The 27,196-nt window shown below is 38.1% G+C and overlaps 1 protein-coding gene across 10 annotated transcripts in view; it reads right to left on the reverse strand.

Annotated features, from left to right (window-relative positions):
• Window positions 1-215: 215 nt before the first annotated feature.
• The window catches only part of CPEB3 (cytoplasmic polyadenylation element binding protein 3), a 76,594-nt gene continuing 49,613 nt past the window's right edge, over window positions 216-27,196 (reverse strand). For 7 of the 10 annotated variants that reach the window (XM_028729804.2, XM_028729805.2, XM_077930430.1 and 4 more), the window contains 7 exons: window positions 26,494-26,517; window positions 21,240-21,407; window positions 21,047-21,136; window positions 11,117-11,235; window positions 9,357-9,471; window positions 8,533-8,714; window positions 216-6,022 (listed from right to left, as the gene is read on the reverse strand). In XM_028729804.2, the coding sequence (XP_028585637.2) occupies window positions 5,795-6,022; window positions 8,533-8,714; window positions 9,357-9,471; window positions 11,117-11,235; window positions 21,047-21,136; window positions 21,240-21,407; window positions 26,494-26,517 (926 nt within the window). In that variant the 3' untranslated portion in view covers window positions 216-5,794. The remainder of the gene's footprint in view (window positions 6,023-8,532; window positions 8,715-9,356; window positions 9,472-11,116; window positions 11,236-21,046; window positions 21,137-21,239; window positions 21,408-26,493; window positions 26,518-27,196) is intronic. The other 3 variants (XM_028729803.2, XM_028729801.2, XM_028729808.2) reach the window with 1 other exon arrangement.

Genomic DNA, 27,196 nt, shown 5'->3' on the forward strand with positions numbered 1-27,196 from the left:
CTTCTATTAAACTAATTGAACAAAGAAAAGGACTTTATTAGGTGTATGTGTTTAACTGATTAACCTGAAACATTGACATTTCGTATTAAGCAGACAATCGACTAACAGAACAAGGGGGCAAGAGAATGTGCATGCGTGTTGTTAAAGCGTACAATGTGTAGGAAGGGTTTCCCCCATGGCTTTCTGTTAAATGTGCAAAGGATGACAAGTGTCAGTACTTCATACAACTAGATTTAATAAGTTATTACAGAAAAAAAAATTGTCCAAACTACAAAGTTGAAGCAGTTGTAAGCAATAGCAGCATTGAGCTCCATGTTTAGTCACAGTACTGCAGTTCCATACAAAGCATTAGTCCAAGCCAAAAAAAGGTAAAAGCCTTTTAGGGTTACTAGCAAAACCAGTCTAAGAGAACATGTAGTAAAAGATATGATACATTTAAAATTAGTTAGTTGAAAAAACAAGTACAGAGATTTTAGCTGTGAACACTCTAAAAGTTATGTCCATTATTTTGACAGCAAAATTACAAATACCTAATACTTTATACCCAAACAGAGCTACATCCAGAAAAAAATAAATAGCAGAAATGATTATCCCGTATTAGCACCCTGGATTTCTATTTGTTGCTAAACGTTATTATTAGGTAAATTTAAAATGTGCAGAATGACATAACAAGCTCCTGATCTGCTACCCTTTCGGGGTATAGAGCAAACCATCAGCATGAATATAAAATACTCTGTGGTAAGACATAAACACTACAACAACAGAGATTGAGAAGAAAAGTTTTCTGGTTAAAAAAAAAGGTTAAGCTGACATTATACAAACTGGTGTAAAAAGCAACTACATACAAGCCAGGTTTAACAAAAGACTTTTTTATTATTTGTTTTACAAATCTGTGACTAATCTTTCACTCATATCTTGCAAATAGAGATGTCACAATACTGAAATATTAACATGGGGGATTTCCCCCAGTAAAGCACTATACTTTTTGTACTACTCTAACAAAGATCATGAAATCAGCAAAGTTTATTTGCTAACTGCATATTTGTAATACAATTGTCTTTTAGCCCCTGCCTTCCTAAAAGGCAAGTGTGTAGGCAGAATCTAAGAACACACTTTGTACCACTTTGCAGGAAATTTAGAAATTTCTCCTCCACTTCTATTTTACTTGCACAATTTGTGTACATCCCAACCAGTAGTAGTACCTAATTATAGAGTCTAAATTTTACTCACTATTTTATTTTTCCCCCTATACATTTCTTACAAAAAGGACACAATGGGCCAACTCTAGACATTTCTACAAGAGATCAATAAATTACCCCCCTTAGGTAGAAGCCAGCGTGAGAATAGATCAAATCTGGCAACTGATCTATCTAGGGATGGCCATTGGATGTTCTGTTTATATAACACCAGTTTGGTTTGCAGGATCAGAAGGGGTGGATAATAGTACCTCTAGCATAGGCACAAAAAAATCTGCCAGGATAACAGCAAAAAGGTAAGGATTAGATAGGCAAAGGGTGGTGGTGATGAACTACATAAAGTGAAGCAGTGTTTTGATAGCAGCAACAGACGTTGCACTTGTGATATTTTTTTTTAAGGGCCAACACAAAGGGATAAATATACAAGAAGCTCAAAAAAGTGCTCAGATATATAGTAATAACGGTTGCTACACATGCATTACTTAGCACTAACTATGTCATAAATTACACTGTATGGTAATTGCACTGTAACATTATGCAGATACTATACAACTTCCTCCATTTGTTCTGGGTTGCCACTTAAAGAAGTGCATGAATAATGCAGCATGAGGGGCGAGTGGAATAAATAAGATAATGGCAGATCACACTGAAGCATGTTGGGAGAGATTTAAAATAACAGTCCAAAAGAGGCCATAAAGAGTATTGGCGGGGGAGGGGGAGGGGGGACGGGCAGGGAATTGACCAAGCATTAATGCTGTGTAGTCTCCATTTGTTTTTTCGGCACTTGCAGGAATGCTGACTGGGCCTATGCTAATGGGGGGGGGGGGCAAATTTGCATTGCACTAAACAGCCATGGCTGTAAGCCTGTTATTTTTGTAGACTGGAGTTAATTACAACAGCAATAGTGTTTTATCAGCATTGGTGTTGTATAAATCTAGACAGCGAACTGGTACTGTGACATCCCTAATATCTTCCTAAATCATTCTGACAAAGGAAAAAAAGGCTTCTCAAAAATATCACATCATTTTCCTGCTTCATTCTGTAATTTTATTGCCCAATTATTCATTACAGTTTTTCAATCATTTTACATATCCAACCATTTTCACACCATTGTAAACCACAACAGCGAGTTAATACATAAAGCTTTGCATTTCAAAAAACTAGACACTTTTAGTAACAATATTACAAAGGTTTTTTCTTAGCTTCAAAAATAACTGAAAATGAAAAAAATAAACTTTTAAAGAATTAGCATCATAAAATTAATTTATTCCAAGTAAAAATACAAAATAATATTAATGACATTGACCAGATATGAAAGTCTCTCCCAGAAACAACTATATTAATGGTTGAGAAAGCACTCCTTAAAGAAAATCTGAAATAAAAATGAAAAATATGTCAATGTTTAAATTTCTCTTAGCAAAAAATCTTTCTAAAAATAACAATGAAAATTTGTCTCAGTACAAAGGCTACATTACTATTGAAAAAATACCAGCATGAAGAAAAGGTACATATTTGACAGTAGAAAAATGATCTTAGTGAATCACAATGTCTAAAGTTTGCAATGAAAATAAATCTGCAATAAAGATTTATGCCTTTTTTCTTTTCTTTTTTCTTTTTTTTATACAAACAGTACAAACAGTATTGCACATAACAACAAATAGTCGAGGTTAAGTTGCCTTCAAAAAAAATCGACTAGTTCAAGTCTCACATCAAGAGAAGGCCACAAGAGGACCTGTTGTACCCAGGGACTTCTTAGTCAAGTTGCAGTTCAGAACACCTTATTTTAAAAAATAACTTCTTTTCTTGAAGGACCCTCTCATAATAATATAACATATTAACAACTTAGGGGGCACATTCATTTACAAAACAAAAAGGGACCATGTTATAATTTAATAAACTAAAAAAGTATCTTTAAAAAAATACAAACAGAAGAACTCTCACAATTCTGGTCAGTCGTGCATAATTGCTTGATTATAAATATACAAATTAAGGGAAAAATATTTTTTCACCTTCTATTCACAACTTCCAGCACCAAATGCAGGTTTTTTTACACCTTTCGTTGCTGTGTTTTTGTTTTCATGTTATTACTTATATAACTTCCAGCATCTCTTTTTCTCGCTCTTTCCCTCCTTTCTTTCCGGGGTGTTTGTACAATGAGAGAGGGATATTTCTTCAAAACTGTTTATTATTGTTTCACATAATTAGGTAGACTTCTGTAGATTAGCTATGATCTTCAATATTACAGTTATAAAGCTCTAACTTCTTCATTTTCAAAAACGCAAATAAGCATGAAAAAAATAAAGTTACCCATCTGTTAAATCATTTCCTCGCAGAATTAAATTAATATATATTTTTTTCTGAATAAACTTACTTAGAAAATATTTTCTTTCCTATATTTCAAAATTGAGGTATTGCAAAAGATCATGTCAGTCAGAAAGCATGCCTTTTTCTTTTAAAAAAGAATAATCTGCCAACTATTGAAAACTGTCTAGATACAAAAAGTAGTGCATAACAAATCTTGTATAGATGAAAAGAAAAGAAAACCCCAAACAGAAGAAAAAAGACAGCTGGGCTGGATAAAGCAATATCACAAAAATGCCCAGGAGAAAACGTGAAGGGATACTACGAATGGTTTTGTTTTGTTTTTAAACCAGTAAAAAACTATTTTTCTAAACACAAAGTTTCTTTCAGAGCCAGTAATTGCAACTAAACATTGAAAGAAAAACGTACAAAGTTAGACATTAACAAGGCCATCACAACACACAAAATCCGTAACATTTAAATCTACTATGCGGTGCCAGATCCAGTCAGATTGTCCCCAGAACTCCCAGGGGGTGGGGTGGAGAAGGGAACTCACAAAAAATGCAGAAGAATAGTGTACACGTCCTCACTTTCTTATAGTTCGCACACGAATGTGTGCTTATGTGTTTGTCTTGCACGCCCAGAATACATGCTAAAAAAATGTCCACTGTTATAAAGTAGATCTCAAATATATTCAAGCTTCACAGGATACATCCAGGGTTCAAGAAATTAAATGTCACACCCAGAGAGTAGACATCTTGCAAGTTAACTTTTGTATGCAGACATTTCTTTAGCACCACTTCCCCCCACCTTTCATAAAATGTGCCTAGGTTATCAGCCTATTAGTGAAGTTAGTAGTGTACATACGCTGCCATGAGCTCTTTGGTTTTCTGGACAAGGGCTGCAGCTACATAAATGGTGCAAGCATTTATGAGATTGGAATTAAAGAGCTCATAATTCATTTTGTGAGTGTGCATATGTATCCGTATCTTTCAGAAGTGACTGAACGTTAGATATAGAGGCTTAAACAGTTAAGTTTGATCACAGTACTAGACATAATCACTTTTACTATATAAAATAAATTGCACAATATATAACAGAGCACCGCAAAGTACTTCGTCTATCATTCAGAAATTTGTTTTAAGGATATTCTACATCTAGTTTTTTTAAAAAATATTTGTTGTAATATACGTCATACTGCAAAGGGCTGATCCTAATTTCAGAAGCATTTACATTTACTGAGGCATGCCTTCCTCCAGTCAGTAATTTGTGTCTGGTGTGCTAAGTCTGTGTGTGGGTTTTGTTTTGTTTTTAATAACAAGTACTTTGTAGTCTATATAAATCCTTAATTGGTGCATTGTGGGCAGATTTTCATATGAGACATATATAAAAAAAATTTATTGCATGCAGCAACCTGATTTAAGTAAACATGCAGTCAAAACTATTGACCTTCCTTGGAAGCTATACAGATCTCCTTTCAGCAGCCATCACGGTTTTAAATCATATAATCATCTTTTAAACTGATAGATACCCTAGCTTGAATAGAGTATTGTGGTATTAGTAATACCATCTTAATAGCAGCAAAAGCTATTGCAGCATACATTTACATAACACTAAAAGACCTAACCAAATAGGAAACCCTCAGCAAAACGAAAAGGGGGGTGGGGTGGAGAAAATGTGATCCAGCTTATGAGGTATCAACCTTACCAGTAAAAATGGAGAGCAACTAAAGGCTTTTCAGGGTTATTCCTATTCTAAATGACCCAAACTAATGATTGCTGAATATCCATTTTAAGTTTTTGCTACATCTGCCACCTACCTACTTGTGAGTGTTACCTTTGGTAAGTCATCTGCTAGGGGCAAGTCTATAAGTTTCTGAAAATAAGTGCATGCTCCAGTTTTAAAATAAAATTATAATTTTAAAAGTCTTTCTCACATACACACCAACTCAGTAAAGGCTGATGAGAATGGCAGTCTACTTATTGTCAGACATGACAAGTCTCGTGTAAGAAATTAAGGTACCAAGCAGATGTTTGTGTGAATCAAAGTGCAAAATCAGTATAGTTACACTCTGCTAGGCTTGTATTATACTGGACACAGAGTTCAGTAATGTGACTGTAAATAATCATAATCATCATCATAATAATAGTAATCGTAATAAAAAGACCCATCTCTTCATTAAAGTAAAGGATGAATGCACAGATTTCCAGAACACTAAAGCCCTGAGGCAGCACTCTCTTCTCCCTTCAGTTTCTTCAGTTCCAGTACTTCTTTGCTGCTGGATTTAGGCCCAGACTTCAGCTCCAACGGAACGGAACGTGGCGTGGCCGATCCCCCCCTTCCTTCACGAGTGGTTTGTGGAACTCTCGCCCAGCACGAGAGTGAATGCTGGCCCAACAGTATTCGCAGTAATACTGCAAGCAGGTAACATTGGCACAGAAAAATGGAGCAAATTTTCCACCACAGCGAGTGCCCTGGCATTCATCACACATCTGATCATCAAGCACATATGGCTTCACTTCCACCTACAGAAGGGGAGGAGAAACACAAAACAACTCAAAATAGAAAGAAGGCTCTGTGAATTCATCTCATTCATCTGAACGCAGGACAAACCTGTATAGTGTATAAATTTGCCAGAATAGCCAGTAACAACACACTCTACTTAGCTTTTCAGTATCAGAGACAATGTGGTGCTTCTGGCTGCTACAGTTTGTCACATCACAGAAGTGCATGGGTTTAGAAAGTGATCTGTCAGAGCTCCCACCATTGTACATTACCATCATGGGTGTCCACAGGAGTCTTTCTGGGGTGGGGCAAAGTAAACTTAAAGATGGGAATCAGGACTAGAGGGGGGACAACTGCCACCTCCACATGGACACCCATATTGCAAGACAAGCCTCAGGCAAGAGTAGCAAGAATGTGTCCTCGTTTCATTACTATTAAATTAAGCTTCCAGGATAATAGTATCAAAATTCTCAGTTCCAATTTTAGATAGAGCAAGTCTACCCAGAAACCTTACAAAAACTAACCCTCGTTATTTCCTGGCCAAAGCTTTCCCACAGCGTTTGGAGAACTGCACCGAACATGAGAGAAGTTGGGGGGGGGGGAGACTGCGGGAGGAGGAAGGAAATAGAAGTCACTGACAATGTCAGTCATCAACGACCTAAGGAATCTGCTATGCTTCAAAGCATTTGCTGGAACTTCCATTTGCATCATTACCTAACCCGTGAATGAGCCTTCATATATCAGCATAAAAGTCTAATGTTTTCAAAATCTGCTCTTTTAAATCCTTTTGACGTATTGATAGCACCCCACTCCTATTACAATAGCAAATGTTTAGGTTCTCCTTTATATTAAGATCAAGTTTAAAGTACTAGACACTGCCACTGACCTAAACATAGAGCTTCAAGCCCAATAAAACAACCACATTAAAACATTAACTTGTCATGATCACTGGAAAAAGTGATCAGAATAGAAAAGGCCTTGTCTTTCTTGTCCTGTCCCATTTTTCTTTTCATAACATTAGATGCTATTGCCAAAATAAGTCTTTAATGATTCAGTGTCAAGGTAATTATATTCTGAGCTCAGCATTTGAGACAAAGTGACAGCATGACTCAGGATTAACACTGATGGTTCCAGTCATGCAAGAATTAATGGCTTTATAGATTAAGCCCTATCAGATTTATCACACTTAAAAATTATAAATCTGTAAGGATATGAGTCAGCCAAAGTTAAGCATACTTATATCTTTCTGGTTTCAATGGAACATGCTTACATACTTCTCATTAAAATCTATGTGGGGTTGTTTTTTTCTAAGTAAAGTCTAGAGAGTTTTCTCTCTCCTGGGTGGGGTGGCAGTGCCATTTGGATATTCAATGAGAGCTTTAAAAATACATAATCTTTGGATTTTTTTTCACATACCCTATTTTATTTCATTAAAAATACATTTCTATGTAAATAAGGTCAAGCCTGTACAAAAATACCGTATTTTTTGCCCCATAGGACGCACTTTTTCCCCTCCAAAAATGAAGGGGAAATGTGTGTGCGTCCTATGGGGTGAATGCAGGCTTTCGCTGAAGCCTGGAGAGCGAAAGGCATCGGTGTGCACCGACCCCTCTCGCTCTCCAGGCTTCAGGAAGCTATCCACAAGCCTTGCAAGCCCAGCGGGAGTTCCCGGGCGGCGCAAGGCTTGGGGCGGCAGCCTGCAGCCCGAAGCACGGGGAGCCCTCCGAAGGGCTCCCCGTGCTTCGGGCGGGTGTCCACAAGGTTTGGGGCGGCAGCCGCGGCTGGGGGGGGGAAATAATTTTTTTTATTCATTCCCCCCCCAAAAAACAAGGTGCGTCCTATGGGCCGGTGCGCCCTATAGGACGAAAAATACGGTACGTGTGCCATTTTCACAACAATTTTTGTTAAAATCATACCAACAGCAGCAGTTTTTACTGTGGGATGAATTAAGACTATGAAGGAAATCAATTTCAAAGGAAAGGGTATTGTTGATTTGACCTCACATATTTTTGAATTTCTGCTATTTTTCCACCTTCCCACATTTAACCACAGTACTTTTGCCCAACTACTGTCTAGTGTATTCTCCAGCCCAACTGTTATATCCAAAAGTATATTACAGAAAAAAGTAACAAGGAAATTGTACTATGTCTTCACTTATGAAGACAATATTGATTTTGCACACTGTTATTGAAACCCGTTTGAGATTGGAAAGAATTTACATTTTAAAATCTAGCAAACACTAAATTTTGGCCATTAAAACAGACATTAAAACAGTGATCAATCACAAACTCATGGGAGGGCTCGTAGCACTGCTGCGGAGGTCATGCATTACATGAAGAAGGTTCCTTTGTATCTCCAGTTAAAAGATCTCCTCAAGTAGGACTTGAAAAGGCCACAGCCCAAGATTATTGAGAGTAAATTTTAGTCGGAGGAGACGGTGGTGGTTAAGATGGGCAAATGATTTGAGCCCACTTAAGATGCCTGCATAATTTGTCAGCCATGTCAATCAGTCATATGGCATTTTGCTTACCCGTTTATCAATGTCATTGTGTTGGAGCTGGACAAAGCGAGCACTTATAGCAGCAATATAGCTCTGCTGATTGGAGAAAGCCACTCTACCAGCACCTTTTGGGTATTTCAGCTCTGGGTCCGTATCAATGCCAGCATAGCAGACTCCTCCATACAAACGATCCATAATCATTGCTAGTTCAACTGTAAAAGAATATTAAACTATAAAAGACCTATACATTCATTCAACTTCCAGTAGCTAATTTGTGACTTGTTGTTGTTTAGCCGTGTCCGACTCTTGGTGACCCCATGGACTAGAGCACGCCAGGCACTCCTGTCTTCCACTGCCTCCCACAAATTTGTGACTAGTCTACATATATAAAAAACCAAAATTCTTGATAGTTATAGCCCCAAGTAATCTAAAACAGGAAATGGAAATGATTGACTGTGTAAAAGACAAAAATCCTAAAAAAGCAAACAAAGTCAAAAGCAACAGAAAACAAACTTTATAAACCAAGACAAATGGAATACCAGAAATGTAAACAAGTTCTTATCAGTTACCTATCTATGACAGTCAACTGATTACGCTTTTAAAATGAATTGTTTTATATTTTACTGTTTAAAATGCAGAGCAGTCAGTATCTCAATGCAAGTGGTTTTTCAAGACTGAAATAATACTGTATAGTATGTAGTTTGCTCCTTAATCTTGCTGCTTAAGGGGAAAAAACCACATTGAAGTCCTTGCCAATTTGAAATATAATGAAAAGCTCTACAGACTATTACTGCATCATTCTTTGAACGTTTTGTTGGTCATGGTTTTGGTAACCATTAAACATATTCACTCACCAGCTCTGAGGGGTCGTGGGACTCCTCCAACAAAAATAGTTTTTCTGGGGTCTAAAGGTTGAGAGCCATCCATTACAAAGTCACTGTCACTTAAGTTCCAAGGTCGAATTTGCACCTGAAAAAGCCAAAAGATTAGCTTCATTTTAAACTTCTATTTTGAAAGCAACAAAAGTCAAGGAACAACTTTTTATCCTTTCCCATTTCTAATAGCAGTATAACCAAAGTTAATTCCAAATAAATACAAACCAATGAAGATGGGATGTTCTAGAATTTATCAGAAGAGATATGCTGCACTGAAGCACCATCATAAAAGCATCAACTTATGCAGCTATGCAAAAAGAATGCAGGCAGCAGGCTTGCCCCTAACCAATGCTGTATCTCCTTGGTGCTCACTACCAGCTTTGTCTACCAAACTGGCCAATTAATTTTGCAGGTACAAAGTAAGCTAGAAAACCTCCATTAGGATTCCCAAATACATCATCCAGATTACAAGTATGTTCAGATATTCCCAAACACTGGTTGTCTTACATGTGACAGCTAAACTGACCAAAAATAAGATAAAAAGCATGGTATCCAGTCAACTCTTGGGTTCTATCCAGGCATAGCAAATCATGCTACCGGTAATTTGACTTGCCAGCAAAAAGCATTGTGTAAATTTTAAATCAGGGTGTTCATCACTGAATGGAACATTGTTAGGGATTAGTAAAATACGAACTGAGAGAATTTTGGAATAATTCCCAATTTGCATACTAGGCAATTAACATCAATCTGGTTCAGACACAGTTTTGCATTATACAAATGAGACTCAGGCTTATGTACACCTTTCACTTCTTTTTTCAAGTAACCGTGGTTCATCATTAGGTCCAAACCTGAAACTGAACTATAATTTTGCGAAACAAATCAAGATCATAAGTAGTTTTATTTGAACTATGGTTTAGGCAAACAAGACAAGTCAGTTTGTCCAGGTTCAGATACAAATAACCATGGCTTTTAAAAAACGGAAGCAAAAGTCTCACTGTGGTCATACTTATGGGGGGGGGGGGCGTGGCAGGAGCACACACAAACCAAAAGCCTGTTCACTAATGTTAGACTATATATTAAGACTGAATGAGGCTATTAAGAAGAAAAATCAGCTCATGTGTTTTACCTATACACTGCCTTACACCATGACATATCATTCACTTGTGATATTTTACTTCAATGCAGTACTGCTAGATTGCCTTCAACTATACAGAATTCAGTACTGTTATGTCTGCAGCAATGGAACTTAAGCAAAATAAGGTTAATCGTTATTTGCAAGCTGAAACATCCCATACACAAACTGACTCACAACTCAGTCGAAAGAGCCATATACTCTTGCACATAATTTTACATTGCAGTATCTACATTTCAAATGAAAGGAGCTAACCAGCACATGGAAAGGGATGCACATAAAGAGTACATTAACACGCGTGATAAAGCTGCTTTGTGTACTCACTAGAGCTCTCGTACATGGATCAGTTTGTTGGACGAGGGCATTAATCTATTATACAATCTCAAAGGAAAGACTTTTGAATGCTAAATTGTTCTGACATTTACTGAAGTTTAACATGGTCAATATATGCTAAAGCAATATGCCAGTATAACAGTCAAAATAACAGAACAGAGACAGCCATTTTTGCACAACAGTAGTTGACTTTCAGATATATATATATATATATATATACACACACACACACACACACACACATTTTAAAAAGGTAGTATGTTGATTTACTTACTGGTTTGTCCTTGATAGTGGGACTTGATACACATAGATAAAGTTTCCCATCCTCTTCCAGACAGGCATCTATTAGAGCTTGCACAGAGCTTTCTTCCTGGAATAGCAGAAAGGCATAACCTTGGAAGAGAACAAAATTACAATACAGGAATAGAGTCAGAAAATACAAATTATTGTGGGAAAGCAATACATTTAAATACACAAATATTAAAATTAAAACATGGCATGGATTCTGTATGACAGATGTGCCGTGGACACCGTTGATTCAAGGCACAATGTTGTTGTGGAAACAAGGCATATACAAATACTCCAGACCCGAACAGGGTCAATTGTTTTGTTTACACCTGAACTCCTAAGGCATTATTTGCATGAAGGCTTAGGATGGGGTTTAATTATTGCTGTACTTGCATAAATTCACAAGCAGAAATGTTATGTTGGGGCATAAGTAAAGTGGGCCTGATAACTGTAGAAAGAAATTTTGTGTGTGTGTGTGTGTGCGCGCGCGCACATACACACACACACACACACACAGCAGATGCCCCTGCTCATTTTACTGGCCATAACCCTTCCACCACCCCTCTTGCTCAACTGCCACAGGCCCCACGCACTCGCCCATGCTACTGCAACTCTCCTCCCACTCAACCCACTCGCTGCTGCACAACCAGCTTACTTGCCCACTCTGCCCTCCACTCGTTTACTCTCCTCACCATCTGCGAGTCTCCAAGGCTTCCCTCACCCTGGAGAATGCACAGGTTGTCACCAGCATCACAATGGACTAGCATAAATACAGTATAGATGTAGAGTGTGCGCGCGCAAGGTGTTGAACTATTGTGCCTCACCACTTTACCTCCTCTGCAACAGCATAAAAGTCAGTAGCAAGAAGGGCTGGCTTGGTGTTAAGCTAACTCTTAAGTTGTGTGCGCCAAAGCACTGGTATATGCAGCTGAATCAGCATTTTAGCACCCATACCCCCTGCAGTAAGTATTAAGAGTGACAGAAGACAGCAAGACTCTTGCTGGTTTTCCTCCATTTGTATCTCACCATTAGATATGATCCTATGCAAACGATGAAATAGAACAGTTCATACCACTTCATAGGTAGAGGACCAGGCTAAAAGACAGACCACTCTCCAGATAGAAACAATAATTCTATGCTAAGCAAACATCTGAAAAGCCCTTCTTTTAAGTGTACCTAAGAGATATCTTGGATCCATAGATATCTTGGATCCATTAATATTTGAATTGACTCAAACAGATAAAGATACATAAAAAATAAGGTGTTTTTCTACTGGGAAACGGTAGATTGAATTTGCATATTCAGGAAATCTTTCTAAACTGTTAACAGCATATCAGCAATAGAACATATCACTTATAGATATAAAATTTGGTCTGTGCACAGGCACTGTTCAGAAATGTTTTACATAGAATTTCCTATTCAAGACAGCTACTGCATTTGATCAGAATGGGGAAGAACACATTTAAACTCAATGACCATAGCTATTAAGCAAAAATACATTTAAATTGCAGACATTTGACACTTTGCAAAGTGTGTTAAAACTGTTTTTCAAGCTTTATAATGTCACTGCAGTGGGTTGCTCCCAATTCCACTACTGTAAAATGATATTTATTGAGATGACATATAGGCCCCTCTTTATGAAAAACATGAGAAAAACATTTAGTATTTTATCCAAGCCATACCCAAAGTAAACCCACGGAAATCAGTGCATCTAACTTAGTCCACATTTTTCAACTGGTCTACTCCGAATATAACTTACTTGAATACAGTCCTTAAGAAATGTAGGCAACTTTTTTTTTTTTAATTAGTTACAATTAGCATAAATGGTCATTGCTCTAGAGTCAGGCATATTTTTTAACCTTATAATTGTATGCTTTGAACACTAATAAAATTGTACTTCAAAATCCAAGGATGAAATGAAAAGTCAAAGAAGCTGACTTAAGAATACGAACCCAGAGGTACTTAAAAAAAAATCTGCAGAGTTTCATTTAAAGCGTTGCTGTGCTGTGACTTGCTTTCCAAAAACATCAAAGGCATTAGCGCTAAAGAAATTGCAAAATAGAAGAGTCTAATCTTACTTTAGCTACTGCAGAAGAGTGATATTGCATATTAGGCTATGAAGCTAGTTTCTTTAGGCAGTGGCAATGTACTGCAGTGCCAGCTGACTCATTCAACCAAGGAAATGGTGCATAAACATTTCAGATGAGGTAAAAAAAATAGTTTTACAGCTTGATTCCTATGTAGTGTCCTCCTGTCACAAAGCCACAGGAAAATTGCCACATAAAAGACATTATTCCTTATTGCTATTGGGCTTCTTCGTATTAAAGCTTTAAACTAATTTATGCAGCAGCAGCATCTCTGCATCACAAATACAGAAGCACACTGTAAAGAATGAAAGTTAATCTATAAAAGGACGAATCAACACGGAGAGAGCATAATTATTGCTAGGGATAAAGAAAATCTATTTTGCCTTAACACTCCATTGAAAACATGCAAGAAATTTGTGTCAACTGATCCATTTTCAATGAGCTTTGAAGAGCTGCCCCCAACACAACCGGGGTCAGGGTAAAAGAGTTTCCTGTCCAGGACTGGCAGGACTCTGACAAGTGTGCACTGGGGGAAGGGGGGCTGGAGTCTGACTCAGGAGAGGCGGTCAATGACATGTGCGGTACTGCACAGGCCAGGAGGCAAGAGTTGAAAGCAGGGGACTTTTCAGAGCTGGAGGGTGGAGCACAGGATGTGTTGGAAGAAGAGGAAGAAAAGGCAGGTCAGATAAGTGAAGGACTAGGTGCTTCCCCACCCTCTCCTGCACCACTGTCTCTCAGGAGGGGACTGAAAAGGGATTAGGAGAGGAAACCTCCACACTGCTGTAGCCTCTGTCATGCAGCTCATCAGGGAAGGTAGATAAACTGGTAGAGGGGGAATGGTCTGCTGTTGTGGCAGCTGCTCCATAGAGTGTGTAGGTATCCAGAGCTGTAGAAGCTGTAGAACAGGGGATTAACCTCTGATGCTCAGAAAAAGCCATTTATTACACCAGGAGACTGAGAAGTTGTCAGCTCCTGGGAACTCGGATGGCCAGATTGAACCCAACATTGAAGGACCTACCAATCGGGTGTTGTGGCTGACCAATCTTACCCACCCACAACACAGGTGGTCGGTCTCCAGGTCTCACCGCAACATGTGCCCTCTTTTAGGGAGGATATAATTTATAGTAAGGTTTTGCAACTCTAAATTAATTGTTTAGTGGTCATGGTTTGCATCATTATTTGGGGGAAAATATGAAGTTTCAATACAAAACTTCTTTTAAGTCAGTGCTTTAAATTAGCCATTTTTCTTGTTGATTTAAATCATTAATTTGAGTTGCCTTGATTTAAATCCAGTGCTTTTTTCTGGGAGGATGCAGGGGTACGCATAACCCTAAACATCTTGTGAATCTAAGTTCGGCCTCATTGAGGGGCAGTATTTCAATATGAGTAGGAAAATGAGAGTACCCCTAAACATTTTTAAAGAAAAAAACCCTGTTTAAATCAGTGCACCCAGCATTACAAACAACTGTTATGGTTTGGTTATTCTTGGCAGGCCACTACATCTTTTTACGTAGAAATATCAATACACACATATTCATATTACTGTTTTGATTACATTTTTCTCCTTAGCTTTATAAGGCAGCTCTTCTTTCAAAAAAATCACATCAACTTTAAAGCATCAGACTAAACTGCTAGTACAGGCCACAACAATTTGCAACAAAATGTAGACTAGGTAAAGGTAAAGGGACCCCTGACCATTAGGTCCAGTCGTGACCGACTCTGGGGTTGCGGCGCTCATCTCGCTTTATTGGCCGAGGGAGCCGGCGGTTGTCCGCAGACAGCTTCCGGGTCATGTGGCCAGCATGACTAAGCCGCTTCTGGCGAACCAGAGCAGCGCACGGAAATGGCGTTTACCTTCCCGCCGGAGCGGTACCTATTAATCTACTTGCACTTTGACGTGCTTTCGAACTGCTAGGTTGGCAGGAGCTGGGACCGAGCAACGGGAGCTCACCCCATCGCGGGGATTCGAACCGCCAACCTTCTGATCAGCAAGTCCTAGGCTCTGTGGTTTAACCCACAGCGCCACCCACGTCCCTTAAAAATGTAGACTAGGGACATACTAAAAAGTTCAGATGCTATATTCAATTTTAAAATGGTATTTTTCAAAGTCAAATGAAAACAACAACAAAGATTTCAATGAGGCAAGGATGAACTGTGTTACAATTAAGATAGTATGTAGTCTTTCATAGACAAGACAAAAAACAAACCTAAAGTACGATTTAGATTTGGCACTTGGAAGCAATAGGTGGAATAACTTCCAGGTAAGAAAATTACATTTCTATTTCTGTGAATGAAACACAATCAACCACTTCAGAAACCAGTTTAGCATTAACATAGGAAAATGAAGTTTTAGTTTTGTATTCTAAAAGTGTAAAGAGATGACAGGTAGAGCTATCATCCCACATATTATGCATGCACACATACACACACATTTATATACATGAACATTCAGGATGAAGTTGAGGGGACAAATACAATCATCTACTTCATACGTAACTGAATTTGAGTTGTGTGGTTTTAAATATCATATAATATGCAAATTGAAGGATACAGGCTTCTTCAAAACTCATTTTACCAATTCTGCATTTTTTTAAACAAAAAATTAAAACTCTGAAGCTTTTTGTCATCCAATCTATTTATGTTTTTTATTTAGACAGTGCCACTTGCATACCTGGCACATGAAGTAGGGAGAAAGGCGACAGCAGTAAAGAGGATTATGTTTCACAGCATGTGCATTTGAAGAGTTCAGCTGCAGGTTAGCCAGTGGGGAAACCCTGCAGCAATCACATTTATTTTGCCTATGCCCCTTAAGATAACATTAGGAAAGGGCTTTGGTTATCCTATTCCATGACTCTGCTTTCTTACCTAGACTAACTGATCAATCCAAATCTTTGCTAAAACATACCTGACCAAGCTCTTATTTTATCATGCACTTATGCAAGTTACTTTTATTGGCTGGTACCATTTTTGATGTTTTCTGTGCTTGCTATTTAATGTACCCAATTATATTTTCAAACGTATTTTTATGTGATGAAGCACAGTGGCTAAGAGATTGAATTCTGTATCAGGGCACCCCTGCTTCAAATCTTGCTTCTGCTGCAAACTTCCTAACTGACCTGAGGTAAGCAACCCTCTCTCATCAAACTTCTCCCCATCTGCAATATGGGGGATAATGACACTGATTTACCTTATATAACTGTTGGATATACGATTACAACAGAATAATGCATATAAAGCATTTTGAACACACTATAAGATGTTAAATAATACTATTAGGATTTTTACAGTATCTTCTATAGAGTCTCTTCTAGGAATAATTGTGAGATACAAATTTTAAGTAATAGAACAGGCATTTCATAACTTAATAGGAAGCTTATGCACAAAATATTCAGAATTATCTCCATAACCACAAAATGCACTTTACTCAATTGTTTGCAACTAAATACTTTCATTTGAACAACTGCATCAACTAAGTTATACCTTTTATTAACTCTAAAACCATATTTTTCTGTGTATGATGATGTTTTTTGTTTAAAAAATAGTCAAAAATTGGGGGGGGGGTTGTCTTATACATGGGTGGTGAATGCACAGGGGTTTGAGTTTGAGTTCTGGTGTGGGCGGCCCAAGCTCGAGTTTGGTCTCTGGCCCAATTTCTTAATTTTGGGATTAAAAAAAGGGGGGTTGTCTTATATATGGGGGCGTCTTATACACAGGAAAATACGGTACTTTGCCATTTGCCCTGGACATACTGTACTGTAATCCTCAGCAATATATAATGCACTCCAAGAATCTTCAAAACAACAAATGCTACTTCAGTTTTTCATAGAAGCAAAATCATGGATGGAACTAATACCCACATCACACATAGTGCAGTGCTTCAGAATATGGAGAATGTAAAATGCTATGTGAAAGCCATTTTTTGAATGTCTCAGAGACCAGAAATAGCAATCTCTTGTTCAAATATAGGGACTCAGCTTTAATTCCGAGAAGTCAGCTGTGTGAAAACACTTATGTTCTTAGCACTCTAAGACTCTATTTATTAACATAGTATGAAGATGGTTGGCCTTTGCAATTACAGCTTTTTGATTTAATATTTAATCCACAGCATTACTGTTTAATAAGCAGCACACTTAGCTTAGGATACAAACCATAAGAATATTTAAATGATTTGTGGTGATTGTTTAAATAACAGTAATTACATATACATTTGAGTGATGACTTTAAGGTATCATTTCCTAGTACCATAATTGGCTCAGGAGTAAAACATCTCAGAGTAACGGTGCTCAGCAACAAGTTAGAGGTCTTTTGGTTAAATTAGTAGAATAGGAAGATATAGCGTCTATGCAACTGTTTCCTAAGCATTGGATAGAGTAAAAAAGAAGGCAATCTGTAGGTAGTAGTGCCTGATGATTTTTCTGAGAGTTTGTGTAGAATAATAATAATGTGCCTGAAAGATCACAAAGAACAGGGTTGTGAGAAGTATCAATAAACTGTATTTCGGCAACATGCGACTTGACTAGTAAGTAAGGCTTAGAATTTGAATGACAGGAGAGCATTGGGGGAAGATCTGGGGATTTTGATTGTATAGCTGGGTCAGATGTTATGTGGAAAAGAAAAGCAGAACTCATACGAGACACAAAACTCTGGTAAAATAAATTCAACTTGGAAGCAGGGCGGATCATCATCAAGCTACTTCAGTGAGAGGAAAGCAAGGTATTCAAAATGGGATTCTTGATTAACACTGTCGCAGGGAGAGTTGGCCAGTATTTATTCAGGAATGTGACTTCAATTAACTTAGTCAAAAAGTAGGGTGGAGAAAAGACAAAGAATGGGGGAAGGGGCTCCATAGCTTTGGCACCTTTCAATCCCTGTGCCTCTTTAACACTAGCCAAGATGAGCTTTCTTTCAGTGAAATCTTTGAGCTGTTTGTAGCTGTTGAATGTGTTGTTGGCAGTTTTTCACAACTTGGTAGTAGAGAAAGCAGCTGATTCAATATGCATTACCTAAATCTGAAGACACCAAAGGAGTAGAGTTGTGCTTTTCAGTACAGGACCACTAACCCAAGGGGAAAGTTGTCAAATCTTTCGTATAGATTCTCTCTCCTTTACCTGACATCTCATGCAAAGCTTCAACAACCTTGGATGTGAACTCCTAGTACTTAGAACCAAGAGGAGTGGTGATTCTGCTGATGTACACGGCAGACTTCCTGGTTAAGTTGCTCTCATGTCTGCTGTTGAAATGTTGCTGTCCTGGGAGCAACAAACATCCTCTTCCCAGCACAACTCAGGTATTCCTTGCCACTACGTCAACTATTCCATTCTGACTTGCCCCAGTGGGGCTGCCAGGAGGGCTTCTGTCAACAACTACCTTGGAACCATCATTACCAAGAAGTGACGGAGGAGTTTCCCAACAATTACAGGGACATAATTGACTGAAGATGTACATACTCATCACCTAAAAAGTGTGGGGCTGACAAAGCAATGGGAATAATAGGCTTTGTGGGTGGAAATTCCAGAAATACAACCAAAGACTTCCCTAATGTTGACCACTGCAAAACTAAGACAGGAATGGGAACATACAACTTTAGATGGCAAGCAGACCTTCGGTAGGATTCCAAGTCTTTAACCCAAAAAGCTGCTGGGTGACATGAAGGTTTTCACACTATGGCGCTACAGCCAATAAAAGGAGCAGTACTTGCCAAGTGTCTCTGTGCCATCAAAACACAAAAGCTCCCCTTCACTTAAGGGAGTTGGAATGTGACAATGCTGGTTGAATGGTCAAAGATTTGGTGGGTTACCTAGAAGATTCAAAGCGCACTTAAAGAAAAGGGGTGTGACACCCATGGTGTTGCACAACTACAGTTATAAGCCTGAGATAAACTTTTAAAATATTTACAAGCCACAAGAAAACAAAATGCTGCAAAGGATACAGTAAAAAGTACTCTTAGCTAGCTGGCATAGATGTTGATCTCAGGAAACATTGGCAAGGTTATTTTTTAAGCATCCTGACAACCAGTGATGGGTGAGAAGAGTGCTCAGGAGGAGTTAAAACATTATAACAAAGACTGTCGACATAAGAATGTGAACATACCTGCAAAGGCACTAGCCTTTTGAACACAGAAGGAATGGTACTGCAGTTGTCAATTAAGTACCTGTTCCCAAGTTTACCTGACCAACAGAGTTTAATATATTTGTGCTACAGGGTTTGTGCTAAAAGCTTTGACAGCTCAGAAGTCAGTTATAAATAATCTGGAACAGTTGTGACCGAGTGTTCTTTAGCACTTTCAGACAGACATTCAGGGCAACTGGCAGGGGCTTTGAAAGCTGTTTCCCACATTAGAACCATGATAAAAATAGGAAAAGACTGTTTCCTTGTCTTCTGCTAAAATAGATCTTACTCAACAAGATTTTTACAAGCATGACAGAGCACTGATTTAGCTTCCTCAAAGGTAGTTTAAACTGCTTCCAACAGTAACAATTAAGGCCTTTTGCAGTTCAGCAATAGGTATTTTTTAAAACTAAAGCAAGAGGAAACATGCTGGCTTGGCTCCATAGTTCCCATGTACTCATGGGATGCTTCTGCTGGAGGAGGAAGGGAAGTGATTTTTGCCAATTCTTTCTCCCCCTGCTCCTTCAGACCCCCGTCTCTTCTGAAAATCTTCCCTATGGGGATGCAGAAATCTGTGGAATAGTGAAACCGATGCCACAGAGGGAGGGAAACAGGCAATAAGAAACCCCACCGTTCCCCCAGGGAGGAGTCTCTCCTGGACTGCAATTCTTTATGTGAGCTCAAAGGCAACTCTGAAACCCACACACTATTAGGAATCACCTGGTGAAGCAGAAACTGGTTTTACCCTAGGCCTGTATGATAAAATAAAAATAAAATCATAGCCTTCTACAAATGCTCTTTGGGGGAAAGGCATCTTTAAACTTTGCAATCAAACTGGCAGGTTAACTGATTCATTTTGGTTTTCTCATCAACATGTTTATATTGCATATCCACTGCATCATTTTTTGCTATAGTTAAAAATCAATTTGGAAAAATACAGTTGTTTTTAACATAAACAATGATCAAGTGGATGGTCCTCCAGTGATCTGCCCCATAGTCTGAATAGGAACCATGAATCTTATTAGTCAGCATGCTCTCAAAAATATTACTGCTAGAGATGCTTCACTTACTATTAATCAACTCAGCTCAACCCAGCTAGAGAAGAGGAAATGTACGTTCACAGCCCAAAATACGGCCTATTGAAGTGGCATACATTTTTCTAGGCTAATCCTCAGGTGTGATGGAAAATGTAGTCCAGCAATATCTGGAAGGCACCACGCTGGCTACTCCTGTTCTATACAGTATGCCTGTGACTATGAAGTCTTGCATGGACTAGCATTGCAACAACTTTAAGCTCTTTTAAACAATCCAGATGCTGGACATGCAAGCAAATGGTTATGAATTTATGTCCTAAAATACTAGCAAACACAATGATATTGCATCTAGCATATTGTTAGAGTGACCCTGTGCACATGCTCAAGAGAGAGATTAAAGAACTTTGAAAAGCCAAAAGAAAAAGCCAAGAACCACATATGTCTTTAGAGAAAGAGAAGAAGAAAGAAACTATTCACATACAAAGCCTCATGTGCTGAAATTCTAAATTCATTTCTAAAAAAAATACTGTTAAAAGGACATCCTTTTTGTGTTTATTCCATATTCTACCATCAGAAGCAGCTTAATTTAAAAATACTTCAAGCACTTAAAAACGTATACTTAAAAATAACATTCACACACAGAAGGAACATTTACATGCACCAGAAGGCTTATATTAACCCGATTACCTTTAGGTGGAAAATATGACTTGCTTTCAGCTTTATGAGGCCAGTCTACTACAAGAGGTCCAAACCTACGAAAGCTGGCAGTGATTTCATCTACATAAAAAAAAGTTGTAAAGACCTTTAGAAAGGGAACTTCAAGGAAAATGACAATATTTCCCTTCCTCTCCCCACACTGAACATTACTATTTCATAGTACCTTCATCAATGTCAGGAGGCAGACCTCCAACAAACACCTTCCTAGAATAACGTTCCACTCTTTCACCATTTTGACAGCGGGTTGGAGAGCTAAGACCCGATGATAAAGACTGGTCACCATGACTGTCATCTAAGAAGCCATCTTCGAAAGGAAAGAGTGAAGAACGACCTGCAAAAAATGTTGTAGTGTATTACAAGTCAGAACATTACACTTTTCTGGAAAGACATATTCAATGAACAAACTAAGAGTGTTTTAAAATGTTTCAGTTCATGCTTCCCCCAATGGGTTTTAAAATCCCTTCTATCATGCTATGCAATCACTGTTGTAGCCAGAGGTAAGTGAATTCTATATTGCAGATGAGTACAAAAATTTTCTCTTGCCTACCTCTACCCCATATTACAGCATGACTTGAACAGTGGTACTCAGATCACTAACCAATAATACACTGTTACTCTAGATGAGCGTCTACAAGTGTCAAATTGATGATGTAAGACACCTGTGTCAAATATAGGTGGGTTCAGATGCTGTGAATAATAATTATATGATCATCATGCATCATGAGGGACGAGTTGAGGTTTGCTTTCAGCAGTTCTGCTGGGAATCTGTCCTTTCCTGGGGCTTTACCACATGCCTTGGAGTTGATGGCGTAGACAAATGCCAACCAACCAACCACCACACAATTTTTTTAATATGTACTTGATCCTCCAACCATACATGTGAATAAGTGTCATTTCTGATATCAATACATTTCAAGCATGTTACCAGCAATGACCGGTTTGAACATGTGCAGATGATGAGGGTAATGTTGGGACCCCCTTACTCATTCATCCAGATGCACACAATACACACAGTGGTCAAGTGAGTTCAGAAATTAATTTTGGCTAGCATGGAAAGAGGAGATAAAAGATGATAAAGTAGCCCATTCTGTTTACAGATCACAAAATTTATCTGTAGCCATTTTCATGTTTTATAGCACTGATTAGAATGTAGGTCTGCAGGTAGGATTTTGTAAATGTTAATGTATTTTGTCCAGCATCTATGTTTTAGTTGCCTATGAAATTATTATTATTATTGTAATAAAAATCAAACACAGAAGATTAATCTCTTATTCTGTCACCTGGAATGTTCATAATAATTATAATGGGCAATATACTATAAATTTAGGAAACTAAAAAGTTTTGAAAGGGCCAGTTGTATTAAACACCTGAACAATTTTAAACACATGGGGGAACACTCCGTGCTAAGGTGCTTGCTTTGAAGAAATGCTGGATGCATAAGAAAATTTCATCTTAAAATGTAAAGACTAAAGTGGAAGCACGAGCAAGTCCTAATTAATGTAAGTAGCCAATATAGTATGATCGCATCTGACGCACAATTAACTTGCATGATTTTTACTTTGCACAGTCTGTTTGAAAGCCCACAAATTAATTGCATGCAAGGTGGAGAGCTTAAAAGGTCATTTTGTAACTTGGTTTTCAGACTTGCTTATTGGGCTCTGGGATGCTCTCTGCCTTGCTTGGAAGGTAAGGATGGTCATGTGGGAGCAGTTAAGGTATACATGTTTTTGTGTATACACACCACTGCAGAACACAACACCCTTGCAAGATCCAATCATACTGTAATTCCTATTTTGGATACACTCAAAAACTATGGGTTGGATCTCAAGATAAAAACAAGTACATGGAAGGAAAGTTTTGCATGCCCGCCCTCCTCTCCTCAAATACCCACCTGTGCCCCACTCCAGGGTCACTCCAGAGGATCAGAGGGCCTTCCTAAACAATGTAGGAAGGGGTGTGAATGGGGTGTGCTAAGGGAATAGAGGACTGCCCGAAATCAGACAGAGGTCTACTCAATTCCTCACCTCCTGCAGTGCCCCCAATGTCACATGCCAAAACCTCTGAAAAAGATTTTTGGGAGGTTCAGGTGGCTGTAAGGAACATAAAATTTTCCTTCTGTAAACTTCCTTAGGTTAAATTAACTTATCTTTGGATCCAAGTCCATGTTGGAAAACATTTTCATCAATAATTAGTTTCTTCAGTCTTTCCCTGTTCATGTGTCAGCGCTGCTCGGTGAAATTTTATCTTGACAAGGAAGCTTGTTAGAAAGAATGCTGGTCACCTCAGCTTTCACTTTAAAATGTTACGCTAGTTCAGAATTGTAGAGATAGTCTTAACCCTGTGGGTCTTTCTAGATTTTTGTTTATTTAAGGTATTTGTATCCATTTCTATCAAAAATTAATCAAGACAGTTAAAATAATAAATACCAGCTAAACAAATTTATAAGCAACAAAAATCATTTAAGTTGCTTTAAAATCCAGTAGGTCAAAAGTTGTAAATGTTTCTAGCATAATACTAAGCAGCAGCACCCAAAAACACTCTAAATACATTTTGCTATTCCATAGACTTGGTGCCAAAATAGAAGGCATTTTGCTTCATGCGTGCCCATCGTTATCCAATAAGCATCCATGGCACTGATGCATCAGCAATCCCCAAAGCAAGGCAACTGCAACATCTATTCCATGAAAATGTCAACCTACAAACTTTTTTCATTTTTAATAAACCTGTTTTATTATCATTTTAAATATAATTTTCCAAAGTTTCATTATCTGGAAACAGTTTTTCAAAATGGAATTTTACATGTGAGTAAAACAACAACAGAAGTTCGACGTGCAAGATGACTCAAAAATTCTCTATTATTTTCTTTAAAATTCAGTAAAAAAAAATAGAGAATAGGATAATAACTCTTTAATGCATTGATTGTTTTGCTTTCTCCTTTGGTGAACTGAAATGTGTGTGTTCTTGCATTCCCTCTTAATTAGATAATGGTGTTGGGAACAGTTATTCTGCATTCACAACTTTAATTTTAAAAGTGAAACAATTCAATATTTAGTTAAGGACAGAAATGAAAAGGACAGAAAAGTGTAACATGCATGCAGAACAATAGCAACGAAATATAAGTAGAAAAGGGGAGGTGTCTCAGATCTAATATTCCCCTCTAGCCTCAAGCACCATCATGTAACCCTGCCTAGAAATGATGGAAAAAGCCAGGTATCCACTGCCGTAAGAGTTAAAAAAAGGAGGCAGATAGAAAAATAAGAAAACTTCCCTATGCAAGTTAGGATATGAACTATGAGAATATTCCTTTTAGTAGTTTTGATTAACTAACAAACGCTGCTTAGCTGGGGGCGGGGGATCCAGTTGCTAATGTGTTCCCTGCTCCACATAGTTTTCTCCAGTGCTTATATTTCAAAGACAGATAGTATTTGTGCCTTTTAAAATAGAAGGTTGCAAAGAAGACTAAGATATTTTTACTCTAGCCCTTAGTATATTAACAGTGCATTGCTATACATGTCTACTAAGAAATATTTTAACGGGATTTATGATTTTAATGGAACTTACTTACAACTAAGTATTTAGGATTGCAGCCATGTCATGGCTGATATGGAAATTTGAGAAGCATGAAATCCTGTAGGCCCTCACTGGTCAGCCAGCCAGTGGCACATCGTTGGAATGATTGGCAGATATAGTGTTTGGCCATATTATTCAAGTCTGGAAATGGTGACTGAGTAGACTGGCTACAGACAGAGAGCATTGGGAGGGAGCGGGGAGGTTGATACCTGTAACAATATTTCTTGAAATGGTCATCTGTGCTGTCAAACAGCCCTATGCAAATCAACATTTGGGACTTTCTTTTCATCATGAAGTATCCAAGCACAAAAGTACAGCCTATGGTCCCTTAAGCATGTACCCCAAGGACGGCCCTTGGTTTTGGGGATCATTGGTCATGCTGGCTGGGGATGGTGGGAGTTGGACTCCAACAACATTTGGAGGGTCACAAAGTTCGTTATCTATGCTCTAGGTCATGGGTAGGCAAACTAAGCCCCGGGGGCCAGATCGGGCCCAATCGCCTTCTAAATCTGGCCCGCGGACAGTCTGGGAATCAGCGTGTTTTTACATGAATAGAATGTGCCCTTTTATTTAAAATGCATCTCTGGGTTATTTGTGGGGCATAGGAATTCATTCATTCCCCCAAAAAAATATAGTCCGGCCCCCCATAAGGTCTGAGGGACAGTGGACCGGCCCCCTGCTGAAAAAGTTTGCTGACCCCTGCTCTAGGAGCTGAAGTTTGCTGTATGCAAACACAGAAGCCGTATGTGGGATTGCACAGAAACCAGTAAGAATAACATTCTCCTTTAAAGGGCCGCAGTAGCCTGCCCTCCCCCCATCCCTCTCTCTCCTAGGAAACTTCAAGACTAACATGCTAATTTCAGCAGAAAGCTTTCTCTCAATTTTAAAATGAGAAGCCTGGTCTTTAAAAAAAACCTCAGCATAACTTTAAACTGAAGCTGCTCCTTCAACAATGTAATAAAACATACTGCATCACTGAAAAACCATCAAGGCAGAATATGTGCAAGGGTTAAATTACTCAAGTTCAGTTTCAAGTATTAAATAATAACTTTAAAAATTGGCAGCAAAACAATGATTTGTGATAAATTAACCACAAGCAATTAGAAATCTGTATTGCATGATTGCAGAAACAGAATCTGATACAGGAAAGCTGTACAGAGCATTACAAACTTGGGGGTGGCATGATAAAATAATAATTATCCACAGTATATACACATATTATTATGGTCTATCATAGTCTCTGATGAAAACTGAAATGGGTCATAGCTTTAGGAGCTGTGCCTGGGGAAAAGTAAAAACCTCCAGAAGTCCCCAAAGGCACAGAAACAGCGGTACAATACATGTATACTCTGGTGTGCCTCTTCTAGGCAAATGTTTGATATTTTTTATCAGCATCTATAATCTTACATGCTTAAAAGCAACAATTTAAAAAAATTAATAGAAAATTGAGCACTTCAATTTTTCATTTTTTTGTTAAAGCATGTGAGATCATAGATGTTGGTCTACACCTGTTCACATAGATCTTTGAAAATAGTTAAACTTTTTTTGCCATTAGTAATATATCAACATTTCATGAATATTTTACTTTGGATAGTTCAGCAGCTACTGTCTACCACTACAGCACTGTGTTTTTTAAGAGAAACAAACAAAATCTCTCTCCTTTCAAAAACACTTCTCCACTATGTTCATATAACTATAAAGCTATATATCTCCAGTATTGGGACTAGTGCCACTATGGCAGCAAGGGGGAAACACTCCTGTTGCCCCACAGAAATAACCAGCTGTACATAGCCTCAATTTGCTGTTCCCATCACCATATTCAGTAAAATTTAAAATATTTTTTTTACCTCGTCTCCGCCCATAGCTCCTGGCTGCATGTAAATACAGAAAAATATAGTGGGTATTGGCATAACAGTAATTACTATATATATTGTTTTCGGTAAAATTCAGCTTTTGAATAAAGTAGTTTAAGTAATTCAAACAGTCCTAGGGTTAGTGACTGAGAGAAGCACTGTCTGGGCAACACGTTTCCCCAATAGCAAAGAATCTGTAGTAGGTGTCTAGAGGATGTAGACATTTATCCAGATGCCTATCTTGAATGATTTTTATGTAGAAAGCATTTTTAAAAGAGTTCCTCACAGAACTCAGTAGAAATAAATAAATACAGCACTGAAAACTCAGCAATGTGCATTGTCAAAACATAACCACCCGTTAGTATCTGTTTAAATGGCTAGACATAGAACTAAAATTTGTGTGTGCGCACATATTTGTATTTCACAGCAACTCTAATTTTCAGTATTTATCTCAGATCTTGGCAAAATAATGTCAATGAAGAAACTCACTAGAAAACTCTAATTCTTACAAAAATGTTCAACGTATTTTTAATTTTTTTTTTTAAATTACAGCCCCCAAAGTGGGGTTTGATAGTTTTTTACAAACCTTGACAAAACTGAGCTATGATAATAGTACATGGGTTACTAAATGTAGTAGAAGAAACAGCAGAAGGGTGCTTATCTGATTGAGGCAGACAACTGAAACAAGCCATTTGGT

The sequence above is a fragment of the Podarcis muralis genome, chromosome 6 (genome assembly GCF_964188315.1).
Source record: "Podarcis muralis chromosome 6, rPodMur119.hap1.1, whole genome shotgun sequence".
Taxonomy (NCBI): domain Eukaryota; kingdom Metazoa; phylum Chordata; class Lepidosauria; order Squamata; family Lacertidae; genus Podarcis; species Podarcis muralis.